The 14,995-nt window shown below is 42.1% G+C and overlaps 1 protein-coding gene and 1 long non-coding RNA gene across 6 annotated transcripts in view; both read right to left on the reverse strand.

The window, feature by feature from the left end:
• The window catches only part of LOC6041290 (serine/threonine-protein kinase tousled-like 2), a 212,598-nt gene that overhangs the window by 46,393 nt on the left and 151,210 nt on the right, over positions 1 to 14,995 (reverse strand). Inside the window, exon 1 of one of the 4 annotated variants that reach the window (XM_038248570.1) lies at positions 10,660 to 12,614. The exons of the other annotated variants lie outside the window; for them this stretch is intronic. Coding sequence (XP_038104498.1) covers positions 10,660 to 10,767 — 108 coding nt within the window. The 5' untranslated portion in view covers positions 10,768 to 12,614. Of the gene's footprint in view, positions 1 to 10,659; positions 12,615 to 14,995 lie in introns of those variants that run through there. 4 annotated transcript variants of the gene reach the window in all.
• Positions 2,388 to 4,341, reverse strand: LOC119765191. 2 transcript variants are annotated; one of them, XR_005276559.1, is made up of 6 exons: positions 4,013 to 4,341; positions 3,537 to 3,945; positions 3,345 to 3,478; positions 3,085 to 3,279; positions 2,628 to 3,011; positions 2,388 to 2,553 (listed from the first exon to the last, which is right to left on the reverse strand). It is a non-coding gene; the product is annotated as an uncharacterized LOC119765191 (long non-coding RNA). The 2 variants fall into 2 exon arrangements; XR_005276558.1 differs by having other exon boundaries at positions 3,537 to 4,341.

Consider the following 14,995-nt stretch of genomic DNA (forward strand, 5'->3'; position numbering starts at 1 on the left):
ATCAAAAGGTTGCGACCCTGGGATGAGCTGCGCCACTCGATGCCTAGCAACACACGAGTACCAGAGTGTCTTGTACTGGCGGCGGAGGAGATTTCGCCAACATCCGTTTCCCACGCACCTTCAGTCTGAAAATCCGTCAAAATGCGCGCGTGAGTGTGTGGGTGTTTGCAAAATGGCGCTTATCAAGCCCGCTGGAAGAGTCTTATTTTCTCCTTTTTTTTTGTGCTCCTCTTTGTTCCGCGCTACCAACTAAGGACCTTTTTTGCAGGGGTTGTTGCAAGGAGATTTTTGTTGCTTGCAAAACTCCTAGACCCATGCTACTTGAACACCCCCCTCCCTCCCAACTTCGGGTAGCTAGATGACCTAAATTTCGTATACATGGCTACGGCAAGACGACGGAACACACGGTTCTGGTGGCACGGTTCTTTGTGTGTTTTGGGCGTCCCGGGAATTCAGTAGCACTCGCTATGGGTGTTTATGGCTTTGGATGAGCATTTGTCATTGATTTTTTCTATTTTTTCTGGTCAAGCTGATCCGTTTTTTTTTTCTGGAGGGTTAATTTACTGCAAATTCGATTTGGGGACGACGCCCATGAGCTGAAGTCAACCTTGACTGTCAGGCAAGAAGATGTAAATGGGACCAACTCCAATTTCTCGTACTGAAATCTGCTATGGATGCGAAGTGGAACATCTAGAATGAAGCAATAGGGTCGTCTACTCGACGATTTGGAACGGAAATGAGCTGGTAAACCAGAGATGACGAAAGACGATCAAAATGGATTCCGACTGCACTCAGTTGAGTTTGTGCTGTGACTCAGAACTGTCTCAGAACAAAAGCGTTGAAGAAGTAAAAGTGCGTTTTGAACTCCACGAGTTCTGGTCGCACGATGTCGGCCCGATGTCAGCTCGGGACACTGGAAGAGCGGCACGCAGAGAACAAAGCAGCAAAAGCGAATAACCTTCAAATTATTTTTAGTTCTCCGATTGCTTCCTCAACTCGCTGCAAAAGTGTGGCCATGTTGCCACTTCTCTCTGCTCTAGCTCTGCCGCTCCATCACACAGCCAATAACTGTAAAATGAGCACACTTTTGGACCGCGCCGCGCACCAAGGTTATAATGGCCGAGAGTTCGGTGTCACTCTTCCCAGCGCGCAACTACTCCAGGCAAAATTGTTTTCGTGTGTTTTGCTACGCAAAACAAGCTGCCACCACCCAGTCTTTATTGTCTTTTCTTCCCTCAGTGCTGCCATCTTTCATTCCGCGCGATTTCCAGCGAGTCTTCTTCCTCAACCACAACCTCCTCGTCCTCCTCCAGCGGACTTTCAATCCTCTTCACAAAAACAGGGTGTTCCAGTTCCTTACATCTGCTGCGCGTTTCGGTCGGTCGTCGTCGCTATCACAACCTCTCATGTATTTCATTATACTTTTATTGAATCTTTTACCGCGTCCCCCGGACCTCTCCGCCTTCCCTCCGCCAACCCTCTTCCTCGGCAAGTTGTGATCCCAGAGAGTGAGCACACTGTGTGTGTGTGTGTTCGTTTTGTCCGGAACGGTCTTTTCTTCGCTCTCCTCGGCGCGTATCACTACTACCCTGCCTGCCCACCTCCTCCCGTTACCATCCCTCTAGGTTCGGAAGTACGGCCTGGTGAAGTCGTTCGGCGGTGAGGAAGTGTTCAGTTGGTTAGGTTTGGTGAGCGCGCGCGATGCCTTTGCCTACGTGGTGTGGCACAGAGCTGTAGATCTGTGCTCGAACCTCCACTGACTAGCTGCGAGCACCCACAAGCCCGCCCGGCCTCAAAGTAGCGCTTCCTTATATACACGCAAAACTGCCAATGTGAATTTGATGACCATTGGCATCGAAATTTTGAACATCGAATGGTCATAAACGATCATGAGAATTCGATGCTCAAAGCGCTTTGACCATTCGATGTTCAACGCGATTTTTAGACATTTTGACAGCTCTTTTGAGTGTGTGCGTGTCGTCGCGCACAGCCGACTGTTGGTAATTCTATTCGCCACTGGCGGCGCCACCGTACATCGATGAAGCGGGGCTAGTATCGCTTTTTGCCACCAGATGGCTTTATTTGAATATTCAGGACACAAACCCAAGAAAAGAAGCAGATTATTAATCAAAGCAGGTTTTTGTTGCTTTAAATTAAAAGTAAATTAAAATCAAACTGTTTTCATATTTAACTCATTAAAAATCAGTGGATTTCAAATAAACAGTTCAATTTTGATTTCCTTTTAAATTTAAGCAACAAAAAGGCCTGTTCGATCAATATCTCCACCAAACGGAAAATATTAAAAGAAAAATAACAGTTTTTATTATTTTTAAATCAACTCTTCAATACTGTTTTGACATGTACGAATGTTGAACAAATGATCTGCACCACGAGAGCCATCGCAAGAATGTTCGCTGGTCGTCAAGCTCTAACCGGAAATGTTGGTGCTTTCGGGATCGGATGGAAGTTGCTATTTCAGTTGGACTACGATAACGATTCGGCAAAACGACTGGCCACTGGTCCGTTTTTTTGCTGCTGCTGTTGGGACGCATTCTGCAAAAATAATAAATTTGTCAGCCCAAAGGGTGTTGAGCGGTGGATTATGTCAGATCATTTTAGTTACTCACCAGCATTTGGATTAGAATTAACGTTCGCTGCCCGACTGCTCAGGGTGAGCTTTTTCCTTGTTACCGTTACCCGAAGCCATAAAAGCTCGAGGTAGCCATGGACCACATCCGTGTCAAGCGAGTGTTCCACGAGCAGCCTCTCGGCGGAATTCACCGACTTCAGGCTGAAGATAGGCGTGTTGGTCGCTGTACGCTGACTAGAATTTACTTTCGGTGTCCAAGTTGAAGACGGCGTTGGTCAGCTTGGCCGCATCTAGGACAGGAAATTGGCAGTCGGCCAATCATGTTGCACACCACCAAGATGCTTTTGCTGTACAGACGTTGCAGAATGGTACAATTGTTGTCGTAGAACACAATCTTGGTGTTGGGAGCCAGCATCCATCTCTGTCAGAAGTAGTTGTAAGGTACAACATATTAGGGTTGATTTAAATTACAAATAATTAATAATAAAGCTCACTTCAGTCATCGGTAAACCTTTTTTCTGGTAACAGAGATCAAATTGATAAAACAAATCATCAACAATCTGGTCTATCTGGGTCGGATTTCATGGTAGCCTATCGGTCCTCCCGGGCGATTGGTTCCAGTGCATCCAAATGCCCTTCGAGGAACCTAACACATCGTCTGGCACATTGTTGAAACAGCTGCACATCACCTAGAAGGCCGGACCGGACTAATTTTGAGCTGCTGCTGCTACCTGACGGAACTAACTCGACCTACCACTTCCGTCGCGGCCGCCTGCCTTGATCATATGCGGTGACCCATTGTGCTGCTGGTTCCGGATCTGGTTGATCTGGCATCGCTATTCGGTTGGGGACTGTGAATCTGCATGTCCGTAGTATTCTGCTGAAGTACTGCGTGAAGAGAAGAACTGGTTTTAAATCTTTGTGAATATCCGGAACCCCAACCTACCATCGACACGCTCCTGCCTTTATGAAGAAACCGGTAATCTCCGGCAACGGACAGGTCCGTCATCGGCATGTCCGGTGGTGACGGTCCCAGACCGGCTGTAGTGGCGGTAGTTAAGGAGATTTATCACTTTCAGCGCCAGCTTTGTTTTTGCCTGCCCGCACTAGTACGGTTGTGTTGTGCTACTTGCTGTACGCCTTATGCTTCGTCAGAGTCTGAACCCATACTAGGGCCCGCCCCACGTGCTTCGAGTAATGTTTCAAGTCCTGCAGCTTACGGTTCGTGTAGAACTGCCTGACGTTGTCTATTTGGGTCACATCGACCCACCTGAGAGCGGGTAAGCTGGGAGATGCATCCGGCTTATCTCGGACTGGTCAAGTCGTTGGTGGTGTGCAAGATCGCAAACTGCACGCTGCGGAGAAAGTGCATGTTGAGATTTAGCTTAATTAAAAGATAATAATCACCGGCTTGTTGAATACTTAGACCGACGCCTTTCGTGGTGAACGCCTAGGGTAGAGGGTGTAGTAGCGAATTTCGTCAAACAGCGAGAGGATTTCGGGCGCTTTGAGAGTACGAGCCTACTCGCGAAATCCGACAGGGCCGATAGGTGCGGCATGACAATTTCCTAGAGCTGGAAAAAAAATTGATGAAAAAATATTGAGAAACAGCCAATTCGGAACTTCCGTCAACGGTGCAGTCGTTGCTGCGCAAATACAGGACACGGATCTATTGTCGCAGAGGGCTTGTGGGCGGTGGCCTTAGTCAAGTTGAGTTAGCGTTGCTGGCTAATTCGACCGCGTATCACAAGTTGAAGTGGTCGGTGAGTTTTCAGAGTCGCATGCCGGGTACACCTACACCTGTGACCACGGTGTGGAGAAAGTACTTGATTCTCTCAGAAATGTTGTCGTGCGCCTCACTGTGGGCAAGTTTAAAGGTGTTCGCAAATGTCCAGCATGACTGAGCACTCGATATGCCGACCGGGCGATCTCCCGCCCCAGGTACTAGGAATCCTCCAAGATCTGTCCCTTTTCTTCTCGGCATCAATTTTCACCGACGCGATCAAGAAGAAAGGCGGGGGGGGGGGGTGTAAGGGGGGGTCGGAAAAGGAGAAAGCGCACGAAACCCTGAAAAGTAATGATAATAACGTTACTCACGTCTCAAACTTCACCAGCAGAACCGGATTGTAAACAAGCACACATAATCCATCCTTAGAGGCCAGCAATATAATCAAATCAATTCAAATTTTGCACTGTCACGAAACGACACAAATGGGATCTTCATCAATCGTTTAGGAATCCGGAAAAACTTTTTGTTGATATTTTAATTCATGAGGAAAACCACGATTCACTTGACAACCCGAAAAAACAAACCTTCGCGAGCAAAAAAATGATCTGTCAAAAAGAATGAAAGAAGAATGTTTGCTATTCAAACAAAGTAAAAGAAGATGCGAGTGTTCGACTTGGAGTTTCACACATACATAGGAAGGTGGTTTAGTAGTGTTAGTAATGTTTACCAAAAGTGATCACTTATTTGAACATCGGATGGTCAAAGCCGGATGCGCATCCAATGTTCACCGGATTTTCTTTGCGTGTACATATCGTCCACGTCACGCCACCGCTACGACGGGGGGTTTGATAGAGCGCACTGTGCTGCTGTTTCGATTCCGACTTCGAAAATCTACCCAGTGGATGGATTGTTGGATGGGAAGCCGAATGTGCCAAGCAGTGGCTAAATTTCAATCTTTGAAACTTAAAACTTTCTATGACAATTCAAAAACAAGCACATCAACCAGATTGTTAATTATGCATTCGTTTGGACAACCCAGAAATGAACATCTCTGAAGTTCTCAATTGCAATCTTTAACTCACTGAGTTACCGGCGTATTACTCCAGTAGATACTTAGTCGATTCCACGATGTTTGAGGTGTCGCATGTCGATTTTGGGTTGTTCTATGAAATGACCTCAAGGGAACCGGTATCCGGAATATCCGGAATGATCAGACGGACATAAAAAATAGTTGTACCGGTAATTTCTGGTTGGTTCCACGAAGTTTGAGGTGTCGCATGTCGATTTTGGGTGGTTCTATGAAATGACCTCAAGGGAACCGGTATCCGGAATATCCGGAATGATCAGACGGACATAAAAAATAGTTGTACCGGTAATTTCTGGTTGGTTCCACGAAGTTTGAAGTGTCACATGATGATTTTGTGTGGTCCCATGAAATGACCACAAGAGAACCGATATCCCGAATATCCGGAGTGGCCAGGAAGATATTTAAAATTAGTTGTACAGTGATATCAGGATGGTTCCACGAAGTTTGATGGGTCGCATGATGAATTTGTGTGGTTCCATGACATGACCACAAGAGAACCGGTATCCGGAACATCCGGAGTGGCCAGAAGGACATTTAAAATTAGTTGTGCAGTGAATATCTGATTGATGACACGATGTTTGAATTATCGCATGACGATTTTGGGTGGTTCTATGACATGGCCACAAGGGAACCGGTATCTGGAACATCCGGAGTGGCCAGGAAGATATTCCGAATTAGTTGTACAGTGATATCAGGATGGTTCCACGAAGTTTGTTGTGTCGAATGATGATTTTGTGTGGTTTCATGAAATGACCACATGGGAACCGGTATCCGGAACGTCCGGAAAGGCCAGGAGGACAGATAATATTAGTTGTGCAGTGAACATCTAGCTGATGCCATGAATTTTGATGTGTCACAAGATGATTTTAAGTGGTTCCATGAAATGACCTCAAAGGAACCGGTATCCGGAACATCCGGAGTGGCCAGGAGGACTATTAAAATTAGCTGTGCAGTGAATATCTAGTCGATTTCACGATGGTAGAGGTGTCGCATAATGATTTTGGGTGGTTCCATGCAATGACCTCAAGGGAACCGGTATCCGGAATATCCGGAGTAGCCAGCAGGCCATTTGAAATTTGTTGTCTAGTAAATATCTAGATGACTCCACGAAGTTTGATACGTCGCATGATCATTTTGAGTGGTTCTAAGAAAATGGCCTCAAGGGAAAACCGGTATCCGGAACGTGGCAGTGCAGTAATGGGTGAAATGGTTGATAATCTGAAATGTTTACAATTTTTAAGATAGGTGATTGTGCCTTTAACTTTAAAAATTTCGATTTGTTTATAAACAAAGGTGACAAAACCAGCTAAAAGCTGTTACTAAATTGATTTGAGAACCTTACAAATTAATTGGTTTATATTTTATAATGTATCCGAAAACAAAAATAAAGACCAATTCGAAACCAGGAAGTGACATAAATCCCCTTATCAACAACCCTCTTATCGACCCCTCGAAACCACAACGACCAGGCACAAACTATCAAGTTGTTAAACGATTCATGTAACCTAAAATCATAATGAAAAAATAACCACAACCAACTAATCAACATCATCACCCAGTCCCAGTCAGGCAAAAGCCATCAATCGCTTAAAAGGCCAGCAACTACTGTGTTCAACTGACTCTGAATGAATCGACGCCAAACTTGTATTGGTGGTCGTAAAGCTCGTTTAACACTTCCTTGTATGGGTGTGTGCGCAGCAGTTTGCCAAAACAACAACAACACTTCTCAATTACCCCTGTGAGAAGGAGCGCAGGTGAATCCACTCAATTATTATCATTTTCACTGTGTGTTTTTCCACTTTGCACCCCTCCCTGACATTGCTTTGCGTTTTGTTCCGAATATCTTTTAATTTTTGCGCCGATCAAACACACTGTGAGCACACAACAGTTGGAAAATTGGGGAGCGGAGAGTGAATTTGCGGTTTTTGCTCGGACTCAGCCAACAAAAAGTTTGCGTACAATGAAACCATTTTTTTGTGTGGGCACTTTTTGACACCAAGATAATCGAATTACGTAGGTACACAACCAGATGATGACGTTTTGACGGTGGCGTCGATGCTTGTGTTGACGCAAGTGACACCTCTGTTGACACACGTCAAGCTAGGCCCATATGTGTTTGTAAACAAACAATGCATTCCGTTCACGTTAGGATCCACTTTTTGGTTACAAAACCATAGTGGCCCGTTTACATTGTTTTGCTTGAAATTTTCTACTGGGATGAATATCAAACAAAAAAGTCAATTACACAAATCACGAAATTTAAGCAAGTAGTACTGTTTGTTTACACTTCGTCTTAGACCCGTTTACAATGTTTAGCTAGACAGTTATACACAGAAAGAAGTGCTTTCGGCGCAATCGTAACAAAATATTTTTCAAATCTTATTTCAAGCAAAATAAAGTTTTTGGACCAATGTGAGTTTGTAAACAAAAATCTATCCTGATCATGTCAGTGGATGTTTACATTGCGAGTAAGTAAGATCCAATCTTTGTTTACAAAAGTGCATTGGCCGATAGTTTTCAAATTTGACATATTTTTAGAGAAAATCGGTCAAAACATGTAAAATGGCCGCAGTAGATTTAAACTGCGTGCATTGTTTGTGTACGAATCCCCAACAGCCCATTTCTTTTATTTTACTCATTTTTTCCGCAGACCAGCTGTTAAACTGGAAAAGACTAGTTCACGATTAGGCCTGCAGAATTTTCATGCGTGCGTCAAACGAAAATGAACCATGTTGACTCAGCCGTTTACGTAAAAAGTGCTCGATGTACAGTGAGATCCCGATTTTGTTTTAACCCATTTGCAATTATCATTTCGTTGGTATGATAAAGTCAAACAAAAAAGGTAACAACCTATCACTTTTTTATCATCGCTCGTACTGTCAAAGGTTTAAAACAATGATTAATTTACAATTCTCGAAAATTTCTTAAAATGGTATTTTTTTTATAATATATGTAGATTTTTTATAAAGTTTGGATACTTCTAAACAGATTTTTAGACTAATCATATTTTTTGATCTTCCAATGCTCAGAGTATGAAATTTTTGGATTATGAAAATCCTGTTATAATGTTAATTTTTTAACTGGACCATATTTTAAAGTTTAATTTTTTATATTTGAATTCTCAAATTTTATTGTTTAAAGATTTTTACCATTTTTTTCAGATTTCTGAATTTTCGAATTGCTAGATCTATAGATTATAAAATGTTTAGTTTTAGGTATTTTTTTTTTTTTGATTATTTGGAGAATGTGGAAATTTTTCATTATAAGATCGGTAGATTTTTACATTTAACAGATGTTGATTTGTAGATGTTTAAATCATTAAACTAAGATTTAAATTAGGATTTCTGGATCCTATTTTTAAGATTTATATTGTTTTATGCCTTATTCATTTAAGATTTTTAAATATTTTTTACTTCAAGAAATTTATTTTTTCAGATTTTTAGATCACTTGATCATTAGATTTTAGGATTTTTTGGAATCAGTTTTAGGTCTTTAAATTTTAAATTTTTAGATTTGAAATTGTTAAAATGATAAATAAAAAAAATAAGCCGTGAGATTTTTTTTATTCGATAATTTGAGATTTTTAAAGATTTTTGTACATTTTTTTACATTTTTAGTTTTAATCATTTCACACTTAGATTTTTTAACCGTATTCGGTTTTTTACAGTATACATTTGTTTTTTATTTGATGATTTTTAAATTGGATTTTCAGTTAAGTAGATGGTAAATTTTGAAATTTATGATTTTTTGGTTTGATTTTTTTAGATTTTTTATTCTTAGATCTTAAACTATTAGAGTTTTAGATTTTTGAATATAAATATGTTGAGATTTCGAGATTTTTTATTTTGTTTTTTGACTACAGATTTTTAGATTTTCTTTTTTGTTTTTTACACGCAGAAAAATAAGGCATATTTGAATCAACAAAACGTTTTGTTGATTTGAAAATCATTATTTTTGTTGAATATTGATTCAAACGTCAAACGTCAAACGCTAAACGTCAAAGCAGCATTTTCGAAACAACAAAAGACTTTTGTGGCATTGAGAAAATCAAGGTTTGTTTCAACGCAAAATCGGCGTTGATTATATTCAACAAAAAATTTGTTGATTCAAACCTCGTACAGGCTGATTCTACAAAACATTTTTCTGCGAGTAGAATTTTGAAAATCTGAGATTTAAAATTTTAAAATTCGAAGATTTCAAAATTTTGAGATCCTACGGTAAATATAATTTTTAGATTATAAGATTTTTAGTTTAATGTGTTTTTAAGATTTTAGACTTTTGGGTTTTGAAATAATATGATTTTTAAATTTTGGAGTTATTTAAATTATTTATTTTTTGTTTTTTATAAATTGATAGGTTTTGAGATTAGAAAATTTCATATAAATCTCATTTGTATTCTATTGTTTAATTTGTCCTGTGAGATATGATTATTATCAATGGCAGGCCAAACAATTTTTGGAGTAAACAATTCCCTTTTGATCAGTTTTCGATTAATTCTAGCAAACAATGTAAAACTACCAAAAGGGAGATAAGACAGTAGTGCATCTGCTTACGCCAGGTAGTGTTTACAGAAACAATGAACGATCTGACATTTTGTTTTATTCGTTTATTTTTCAAGACAAAATAGTAAAATAGACGTTTGTTTTTTTTTTATCTCAAAAACGTGTTGAGCCTTGCGAGACTCGAACCCGAACACTTTGCATGAAAGTCCATCTCTTTACCTCTGAACCACAACGGCTTGACGGTGGTAGAGAGGCAGAGCGCAATTAGACTCATCGCCAATGCACCATCTTTCTATTTCAACATTATTTGAGTAAATTATATTAAAAAAAAAACAATTTCTTGGATGTAAACAAACCAGTTCATAGCGCTCACTCTTGTGAATGTGTAAATTTGACAGAAGCGCCAACAGAATAGAAAATGACAGCCTTTGTTTTGATTTTCATTTCGATAGTGTTTGTGAGAGCCAAGAAGCTGTTTGAGCTCGACCCGCGTCTAACCAACGGGGTTCCACCGTACAATTACAGGGTGGGCACCTCCGGATGGTGTACAGTACACGCGCGCTGTTGTTGTTTGTTGTTTTGGAATTTCGCAAAGACGATGCGCGGCCGCAAACACGACACACACGGGTAAAATGTGTGTTGTTTCAGTCGAGTGAGCTAATCTCTTTACTCTCTCTCTGTTTTTAGTGTGGTCGTCGATTGGGGGTAACAACCAAGAAGACGAGCAGGAAGAAGTGGCGCGTTCACTTACGTAGATATAGTAGGAAGAGCTCAACATGATATCCAAGTTTTTCTTCTGCACTGGCTGCTGCTGCTTCTGCTTCTTCTTTGGTGCCTGCTGCTGCTGCTTGTTCTTCATTGAGCTGTGCTGTTTTTTTCTTCTTCTTCCTCTCTGGTACCGCTGCTTTTCCAACACACTCGCTTCCCGAAACTGCTTCCGTTTCTTCAGCTGAACCTGCGCCGAACTTCGGGATTCCTAGTGGTTCAGCTGCTGGCACTGCTGCTGCCGAGGTGGCGAACTACCGTGCCGAGGAGACAGTGGTTCCTCGGGCCGGTTGATCAGCAGAGTGCGGCAACGGCAGGTTGGTGGCAGGTGGCGATCCCGAAGCTGGTGCATGACTCTAAAAAAACACAACTTGAACTACACTGCGGTGACGTCGTCGAGCCTCTTGGACTGGTGTTTCCTTGCAAAATTTTGAACAAAGACACTGAGCGAGCGCAGATTTCTATTGCCTTTCCACTTTTCGGTCACCGCTACTGCTGCTGCTGCTGCTGCTGCGGGTACTGCCGACCTCCACTTCTCCGCCGAGCGCTCCGCTGTGTTTGTGGGTGTTCCGACACGACTTTGCTGTGTGTTGGTGTCTCGGTACTCACTCACTGGGAACTGTTATAAATGCGAATAACAGCAATAATAATACACTCTACACTAGCAATAACAACAACAAACAACTATGTGCATTTGATATTACTCTCTTCGTGCCTTGCACTCCGTGCTTCGCACCCTCCTTCGTTTATTCAGCACGATCTTCTTGGTTTCTTGCTTCTCCTGCTCTTCCGAACACCGTGCTCTGCTTGTTATTGTCGGTACTGCTGCTGCTGCTGCTGCTTGCTGTCGTCCCCGTCGACTTATTCTTCTTGAACACAATTTTAATTTCTGCTATGTTGCCAATACTCTACCACGAATCGAGCGCTCACACACACATTTTTTTCCTTCTTTTGCCTTCCTCTCGTTTGCTTTGCCGCACTCACACCGCTCTTCCCTCTTCTCTACCTCTTTGATTTGCTTGCTTCAGCGCGCACCCCGTACACCTAGCTATCGCCAGCAAGCTTGTGAACCCATCGATCGGGTCGTCGTGCACGATTCGTCTCGACTAAACCCCGTTTCCACCTACCCTTCACGGATTCTCACTACTAATCACGGTACGCACTGTATTCACACTCAGATCCTCTTCGGTGTTGACCGTACAGCTTCTTCCAGCGCACTGCTCGACACCTGTACACCTGACACTCTACGCTGCTGATAATCCGCAAAGTCCGCTGACTCGCTGATCCAATCGGCTCCACGCGCTGGAGCAAATTGGGTGTATCCTCCACGATTTTCCTTCTTTGTTACTGCCGACACTCTGCTGCTACTGCTACCACTTGTCTTGGTCTGGTAGTCTCCTACTCCAGCAAGTTCCGCCGACTGTCTACCCGCTTCGTCTCGTCTAGCAACCGCCGAACAGATTGTGTCACATCTGATTCTTACAAACCCACTGTGTTCTCACTCTCCGAGCTCGCGCTCTCGTTCTCTCTGCCCACTCTGTCTGTGCCGACAGCTCGCGATGTTGTGATCCGACTAAATTGAGGCAAATTCAGCGCTGCCTCTTACTTTCCCCTCGGCGAGTTCTCTCGCCGCGACCCTTTCGAACGTCGTCTAACTCACGTCGCACCTCTCTGGCGCACTGAGTTTCACCTTAACAGCGTTAACGTGCAATACCCCGAAAAAAAAAATATCGCTCCAATTATTGGCACGCCACGACGAGTAAATCAATATCCGAGAGAGCGTCGTAGTAGGCCGCCACTCGATGCACTTTCTTCCAGCTCCTTGCACGCGTGTGTCAAACCGCGACCGTGTCGGCCCGACGTCGACCTCAAACGACAACAAAACCACCCTGCGCACGAGAGGGAGTTGTAACAACACACACGGACGAGACGTTCGCCAAAGTCTAACTGAAACCCCCGGTGATGGATATTCTGAGTGCGACCGAACCAGCGGCGGCAGTAGCAGCTGTTTGGGCCGTTCCGTCTCTCCGTCCCGCAAAAGTCCGGGACCAGAGCGAGAAGGTGATTAACCGACAGAAGAAGGAGTGCGAGAAATTCGAGTGCGCGCGCGAGAGAGAGAGAGCGAGCGAAACGTCAAACTCGACCAAGAGGAAGAAGCACTCGGGGAACTCAGCGCGAAGAAAGAAGTGCAAGAGAGAGATATCCGAAAACGACGAATTGATATTGTATTATGATATTATACAATTTTCCACATTCCGGGCTTCGCACCCCTCGGAAGGAACTCGCGCTTGGCATACCCCTCGCCAGGTTTGCCTTGTTGAGGTGGGGTCACTCATTCTCTCTTTTTTTTTTCGACTGGATGATTCCACAGACGATTGCCTAAGCCTCGAGAACTCTCGAGTGAAGTGGAAAAATCCAAAACTATTTGAATAGATGGACGCGTTCGTGCGACAGAGCGTCCGGCTACTGCCACTTGTGCTTCGGAGGTCGGGGTTCAAACGATTGTTTTGGTTCTCGTCAGAAAAAGCTTTAAAAGTGACAGTTCAACAAAATCTGTTTACTACCTGTAATTCACCCTATTGAAATATTCCGCCCGAATCGGGATCGATTAGAGAAAAGGTCATAAATGTGTAATTTTCCGTTCAACAAAAGAAGCTTCCAAGAAGGATCGTGTCAAAGCGGAATTGGGACATCTGGGCTGGCCAAGATGCTGCTTGCACTAATACACCGCCCAAACGGGATCAAAACAGCTGTTTCGGGAGTTTTAGGAACAAAATAAAGCGCATTTCAGGTCAAAAGAGATCGTAAAAGTGTCATCACTCGGGGCAGGCTTGAGTGCAGTTCAAATAGAACCTTTCTAATACGTTGCCTTAGTTGGGAGATTTATGAGGTGGTAGACAGTGGAACGAGCACAATAAAAAGGGACGACGACCTTGGTGGAAAGTTTGTGGAACAACAATTTTTAATGTTTGCATTACAGAAGATTGATCAAGATCGGATATTTCATCTTGACGGTAAATAAAAGATCTTTTACACCCAAACGAGGAAAGAACTTATTGGCTAATAAATAATATGAATGTTTGAAATAATTTATTGTCTTTGCAACACCAACGTTATGACGATGACTAGATGTCTAGATTCGCCGATAAGCTCTTTTGGAAGGGATTTTTTTTCAGAGATATTCCCAAAAATACACTGGATAGCCTCAAAAATAGACTTCCAATACATCAAAATTTTCACAAGAGTCTGGCCTACACGCCTCGTGTGTCCGAATAAATCGCAAAAATGGCTTATGTACCTTAAAAGTGTCCTAAATGCATTTAAATAGTCATCAAAAATAAAATAAATTAAAATGCTCGGAAATCTATGACCGTAAACCTTCGGACGAATGATTCATCCGACATTTTGTAGTGGAATAGTCATACTTGAAGCCTATTGTATGGGTTTTTGCCCAAATTTGCCCGAGGCTTTGTATACCGAGCTCGAAAACTAGCTAAATTATCACGAAATCTTGTCTTCGACAAAGTTTGTGGAAATTTTCAGCCCTACAACTTTGCCGAAGACACCAAAGCTCTATCTCTTAACTGTCAAAAGTTAGAAATTCCATAGCCTGCTGTGATGAGTATTTTGAAAAACAAATTTCACCAAAAGTAGGCCATGACAACGCTGAACAAAGTTGTAGAACATGTCAAAGCACGAAAATGCTTACTTTTTGCTCTAAACAATTAAGTTCGTCAAAACAGCCTTTTGAACCACTGTGGCATGTCAATATCTCAGCAACTAAGCGTCGTATCAACAAAGTTCAAAAAAGCAAAATATAGAGAATTTTCTCAGCTTTTCAAAAGTGGGCAAATATGTGCACTAATTTAAAAAAAATGGAAAACTACAACTATTTTGAAAAAAGTAACCTAAAAATGGCTATAACTTGAAAATGGTGCACTTTATCAAAATTTCACTAAAGTACATTTTGAAAAATGAAGTTGAAAAATGTTTGCGATTCAAAAATTTATAACTCGTTCAAAGATTTTTTGCACAACCTGGAAATTTCTGAAAAGTTGGCATTTGATGCCCTCTAAAACATATCAGAAAATGAAAAAAAAAAAAAATAAAAATAGTGTTTTTTGCAAATCAAGTTTTAGTGACAAACTTAAAAAATCACCAAAATTTGTTTTACCGTGTATCATTTTTTCCAGTGTAGTCCGTATCCGTACCTAAAACTTTGCCGAAGACACAAATCGATCAAAAGATTCCTTCAGAAGGTAAAGATTTTTGAATTTTCATACATCATTTTTGTATGGACAGCTGCCAAATTTGTATGGAAA

The sequence above is a fragment of the Culex quinquefasciatus genome, chromosome 1, assembly GCF_015732765.1.
Source record: "Culex quinquefasciatus strain JHB chromosome 1, VPISU_Cqui_1.0_pri_paternal, whole genome shotgun sequence".
In the NCBI taxonomy this organism is placed as follows: Eukaryota; Metazoa; Arthropoda; class Insecta; order Diptera; family Culicidae; genus Culex; species Culex quinquefasciatus.